At 39.1% G+C, this 5,996-nt stretch overlaps 1 protein-coding gene across 6 annotated transcripts in view; it reads right to left on the bottom strand.

Moving 5' to 3' along the window:
• Window positions 1-1,027: 1,027 nt before the first annotated feature.
• Window positions 1,028-5,996, bottom strand: part of ZCCHC11 (zinc finger CCHC-type containing 11) — a 123,176-nt gene continuing 118,207 nt past the window's right edge. For 3 of the 6 annotated variants that reach the window (XM_023519139.1, XM_023519140.1, XM_023519141.1), the window contains exons 25-26: window positions 2,513-2,628; window positions 1,029-1,326 (exon numbers count right to left, since the gene is read on the bottom strand). In XM_023519139.1, the coding sequence (XP_023374907.1) occupies window positions 1,098-1,326; window positions 2,513-2,628 (345 nt within the window). In that variant the 3' untranslated portion in view covers window positions 1,029-1,097. Of the gene's footprint in view, window positions 1,327-2,512; window positions 2,629-5,996 lie in introns of all 6 variants that reach the window. The other 3 variants (XM_023519144.1, XM_023519142.1, XM_023519143.1) reach the window with 3 other exon arrangements.

Below are 5,996 nucleotides of genomic sequence, written 5' to 3'. Positions count from 1 at the left end.
CACAGCACTCTACTGAGGGTAACATAATGAGACTTTATCTCAAAAAAAGAAAAAAAAGTTTAACATTAATATTTTTTACGTAAGAATTTGGGTATGGTTTGGCACCTGTAGCTCAATGAGAAGGGTGCCAGCCACATACACTAAGACTAGTGGGTTTGAGCCAGACCTGAGCCTGCTAAACAACAATGATAACTTCAACCACAAATAGCCGGATAGGCACCTGTAGTCCCAGCTACCTTGGGAGGCTGAGGCAAGAGAATCGCCTAAGCCCAAGAGCTGGAGGTTGCCGTGAGCTATGATACCAACAGCACTCTACCAAGGGCGACAAAATAACTCTATCTCTTAAAATTTAAAAAAAAAAAAAATAGAACAGAACTGGGTAACTAAAAATCACACTTCTAAAATATTCTATATTTTATTTTTATAATCTCTTACTTAGGTTACTAATCCTTAAAATTTCTTGTGAAATATAAGAGGAACAGGTCTTCCTTTCTCACAGTAGCAGTACAAAAACTGTAATTTCTCCAATATATTTCCAAGAAAAAACTCTTATAAAGAAGAGTTCTGGCTCGGCGCCTTAGTTCAAGTGGCTAAGGCACCAGCCACATACACATAAGGTGGCGGGTTCCAATCCAGCCCGGGCGCCCGCCTAACTACATTGATGGCTGCTATCAAAATATTGCCATGTGTTGTGGCGGGCGCCTGTGGTCCCAGCTACTTGGGAGGCGGAGGCAGGAGACTCACTTGAGCCCAGGAGTTGGAGGTTGCTGTGAGCTGTGTTGCCACAGCACTCCACCCAGGGGGACAGCTTGAGGCTTTGTCTCAAAAAAAAAAAAAAAAAAAAAAAAAAGAAGAGTTCTTACATTGATACAAAGAATACTTAGGAGTTAATTGAATACAACCAACTATGAAGACCTTATTAGTGAATATATCCAAATACTATCCACAGTAAAAGCCTCACTGTCTAAATTTTGAATCTTTAAGAAACTGTAAGGTTCAAAATCATACAAGTAGATTTGGAATAGAAGAGTCTGTGTCCTTAGCAAGACATCAATATAAATGACTTCACCCCCATCAGAAATTATTTCTGGCCTTTTCTATTTACCTGCCACACTGCTATTTCTCTGACGTGCCAACTTCACCTCTGGGCACTCCCTTCGTACGTGTCCTGCATCTCCACATATAAAACATCTGAGGTCTCTGGGGTCTCTAAAGTCTCGAGAGTCGTGGAGATCGCGTGGGTCAAGGTCTCGGGAGTCTTTCTCCTCTTCATTCCCTTCCTTCTCTTCTTCACTGTCTTTCTTCTTTAGTCTAAACAGTAAACTGCTGATACCAATAATGTGGGGCTAGGGACTTGTAAACTGAGTAACAGAACAAACTAAACTACATGACAATCTCACATAACAAAGGGATTAACATGCCCATTGTTTCATGCATCTTTCTGAAGGCAAGGAAACTCACATTTATAGCACACCTACTTATTTTACAGAAACTGAGTGTTCCAGTAGTTTGGTAATAAAATATTTTAAATTTTTTTTTTTTAAGAGACAGAGTCTCACTTTATTGCCCATGGTAGAGTGTCATGACGTCATAGCTCACAGCAACCTCCAGCTTTAGGGCTTAGGTGATTCTCTTGCCTCAGCCTCCCAAGTAGCAGGGACTACAGGCACCCGCCACAATACCTGGCTATTTTTGTTGTTGTTGTTGTTGCAGTTTGGCCAGGGCTGGGTTTGAACCTGCCACCCTCAGTATATGGGGCCAGCGCCCTACTCACTGAGCCATAGGCACTGCCCTTAAAATTTTTTTAACATCAAGTTTTAGACCTCTAACAATCTTTACGGGTTTACATTTATTATCTCCATTTTAAAGAAGAAACTGAGGTTTAAGCAAGGTAAATACCTTACTTAAATTTAACAGACAGTAAACAGTACTAATAAAAACTAGGGATTTATTCTGTCTAAAAAGTTCCAAGTTTTCTATTAGGCCAGACTTGATAACAAAAAGATGGAACTTTCCCAACCTATAAATATAGCATATAGAACAGACAAGAGTATGATTCACAGACATATTTTGAGGAAGAATAAAAGATATATAGTTCTCAAGGTATACATTATAACATATACAGGCATAGCTCATAGCATTTATCTCAATGATTCAGTTAATTGTATTTAAATTACTGGTTTGCATGACTGTGAAGTCCTTAGAAGAACTCAGTATCTTAGTCATTTTTTTTTCCTGAGCTCCTAACGCAGTTCCCAACACACAGTAGGTGGCAATAAATGCTTCTTCAATTAAAAAAAAGAATGAATAAATGAAAAAAATATTTTAAGACACTACTATACCACAAACAAATTTCTCATGCTATTACAAAATTCCACTCAAATGAACATTACTGCAAGTTCACTTTAAAGCCCTGAACTTTCTTGCTTAAACATTTCTGAACACAACTATAGCTACAAATTGCCTTCAAATTTATTTTCTCTATATTGCTGGTATACAATCATTTGCCAACCTTTTCCTTTTAGGGCAATCTTTCATGTAGTGGCCTATTTTTCCACATACACGGCAACATCGATCATTGGGAGCCAGTTCTCCATCCGTTAGTACTCTGGAATCAAAGAAGTACTCCTAGAGAGAAAATGAAATTTTACCAGAAAAAATCATTACAAAATTTTTTTTTTGTTTGAGACAGAGTCTCACTATGTCGCCCTTGGTAGAGTGCCATAGTGTCACAGCTCACAGCAACCTCAAACTCCTGGGCTCAAGCGATTCTCTTGCCTCAGCCTCCCAAGTAGCTGGGACTATAGGTGCCTGCCACAACGCCTGCTATTTTTTTTGTTGCAGTTGTCATTGTTGTTTAGCAGGCCCAGGCTGGGCTCGAATCCGCCAGCCTTGCTGTATGTGGCTGGCACCGTAACCACTGTGCTACAGGCACCAAGTCCATTATAAAACTTTTGAATCCAAATATGAAAAGGAGACCAAGATGCAAATGTGGTTTAAAAAAAGAAAAGGAAATAAATATCCACAAATAATTCACACTAACGAAAACCATGATATGATAAGATTGAAAATTATGACAATACTGGTACTAGTAATATTAACCACTTTATAACCACATTATATTACACAGAGATGCTACAGATGAGAAAAATCTCAATAAAATAGCCACTATTTTCATTCTTATTTTATAGATGAGGAAACTGAGGTTCAAAGAATTCAACTTATCTGCCTATAGGAAAAAAGAAGGTTACGTCTCTGATACCTGACTACAAAGCTCATTCCTTCTGCTATACTAGGTCATTTCTGGTAAGGAATTATTCTCTGTTAAAAAGAGTTTTATAAAAAAATTTATAAATATGGGACAGTGCCTATGGCTCAAGGGAGTAGGGTACCAGCCCCATATACCAGAGGTAGTGGGTTCAAACCTGGCTCTGGCCAAAAATTGTAAAAAAACAACTAAACAAAAAAAAATTTTTTGGCTCGGCACCTATAGCTCAACCGGCTAAGGCGCCAGCCACGTACACCTAAGGTAGCAGGTTCGAATCCCCAGCCCAGACCCGCCAAACGACGACGGCTGCAACCAAAAAAAAAAAAAAAAAATAGCCAGGCGTTGTGGCGGGCACCTGTGGTCTTAGCTACTTGGGAGGCAGAGGCAAGAGACTAGCTTGAGCCCAGGAGTTGGAGGTTGCTGTGACCTGTAATGCCACGGCACTCTACCCAGGGGGACAGCTTGAGGCTCTGTCTCAAAAAAAAAAAAAAAAAAAAATTTTTTTAGCTGGGCATTGTGGCGGGTGCCTGTAGTCCCAGCTACTCGGGAGGCTGAGGAAAGAGACTGCCAAAGAGCTGGAGGTTGCTGTGAGCTGTGACAGCACAGCACACTACCAAGGGCAACAAAGTGAGACTGTCTCTTAAAAAAAAAAATTATAAATAAAACAATCCTGCTGATGTGATTGTGTATGACTGTAGTCCCAACTACTTAGACGGCTGAGGTGGGAGGATCACTTGAGGCCTGAAGTATGAGGCAGGCTGTAGGGTACCACAATCATGCCTGTGAATAGCCACTGCACTCCAGACTGGGCAACATAGTGGGACCTCATCTCTAAAATTTAAAAAAATTAATTAAAAAAAATCAAGAAATCCTCTGGTTTATTTCAAATATGATTGAATTTGCATACAGATTTTTAGAACATGAAAGAATCTCTCTCATCCCTTTCCCCGAACTACTAATTTACTTTTTGTCTCTATAGATTTGCCTGTAATGGACATTTAATATAAAGGGAATCATATAATATATAGCCTTCTGGAACTGGCTTCTTTCACTTAGCATAGTATTTTCCAAGTTCATCCAGGTTGATGCATGTATCAGTACTTTATTCCTTTTTATAGCCAAGTAAATATTCCATTTACTTGACATACCACATTTTATTACCCATCAGTTGTTCAACACGAGGGTTGTTTTTGCTTTTTGGCTGTTTCTATTTATGAATAATGGTGATATGAATGTCTCCTTACAAATTTTCGTGTGAATGCATGTTTTCATTTCTCTTGGTATGAACCTACTAGTGGAACTGCTCCATCTTTTTGACATTAAGTTATTAAGGATTATAGAAAACTTGTATTCATAAACTAAAATTAGTACATTTCTATTTACTGAGGGCTCTAACTTAGTGCTCTATTAAAAAAGTCTGATGGCATGCAACATTGCTGGGTTCCTACTGAACATATGCATGCATACACAAAAATAGGTGGAAATTCCCACAAGTGTTAGGTAAAGTCCTTTATCAGTACATCATCATATATTTGCTTTTATCCGACTGTGTTTTTTACTTATTCTTATTTCAATTAACATGTTAGTAAAATTATTGTTAGTTTTTTCCTTTTTAGTTATTTGGTTCTTATACAGTGTTTGTTTCCTTTTGGAGACAAATTCTCAAGCTATTGCCTTGGATAGAGTGCTATGGCATCATTGCTCAGAGCAACCTCCAACTCCTGGGCTCAAGAGATTCTCTTGCCTCAGTTTTTCTATTTTTAGAGGGGAGAGGGGGGAGTGTCTCGCTTTTTTTGCTCAGGCTGGTCTCAAACTTGTGAGCTCAAGCTGGTCCACCTGCCTTGACCTTCCAGAGTGCTAGAATTACAGGCATCACTACCATGCCCGCACCCAGCCCACAGTTTTTGTGTTATTTCAAATTTTACTGCTGTTTTATTTCTCTCCATTATAATTATCATCACCTAGAAAATCAACAGTTATCTAAGAACTAGAGCTCCAAAGAAGAAAGATCTAGATTTCTATTTTTCTTAACCCCCAAGAAAGAAGAGTCCTGAAACTGTACTGAATTAATTAAGTTCAAGGACATTCATTATACAATAGTAAACACATGGTTTTTCTTTCTCTTGAGATTTCTTCTCTTAGAACCTGTCTCTCTCTCTTTTTTTATTTTTAGACAAGAGTTTCTTTTTGTCACCCTTGGTAGAGGGTGCCATAGTGTCACAGCCTATAGCAACCTCAAACTTTTGGGTTTAAGGGATTCTCTTGCCTCAGCCTCCTGAGTAGCTGGGACTACAGGCACCCACCACAATACGTCTCTAAAAACAGCTGGGGTTTTACTCTGGCTCAGGCTAGTCTTGAACTCGTGAGCTCACGCAACCCACCCACCTTGGCCTCCCAGAGTGCTAGGACTACAGCTGTGAGCCACTACGAGTCCAGCCTTTCCTGTAAGTCTCTCTTGCTCTGAAACTGACACCTCCTTATAGTCTCCCTTACCATCAGAAAAGCAAGCAAAAATCAGGGTGACACCAAGAGCGAATGTGTGACAACATGCCATCCCATTCAGACAAAAGGAAACCTCTCAGTTCCATGCCATCTAATTCAGCTAACAAGGCTACACAGAAATTAGAGAATAAGTTTTATTTTAAATAATACAAGTATTTTATTAAATAATAAAGTATTTCTTTGGTTGTTTTTGTTTTTTGTTTTTTTGAGACAGAGCCTCAAGCTG

Source organism: Otolemur garnettii, unplaced genomic scaffold (assembly GCF_000181295.1).
Source record: "Otolemur garnettii isolate 467f Iridium unplaced genomic scaffold, OtoGar3 scaffold00159, whole genome shotgun sequence".
Taxonomy (NCBI): domain Eukaryota; kingdom Metazoa; phylum Chordata; class Mammalia; order Primates; family Galagidae; genus Otolemur; species Otolemur garnettii.
The sequence above is the reverse complement of the archived record's forward strand: the minus strand, read 5'-3'. Positions and strand labels throughout refer to the sequence as shown.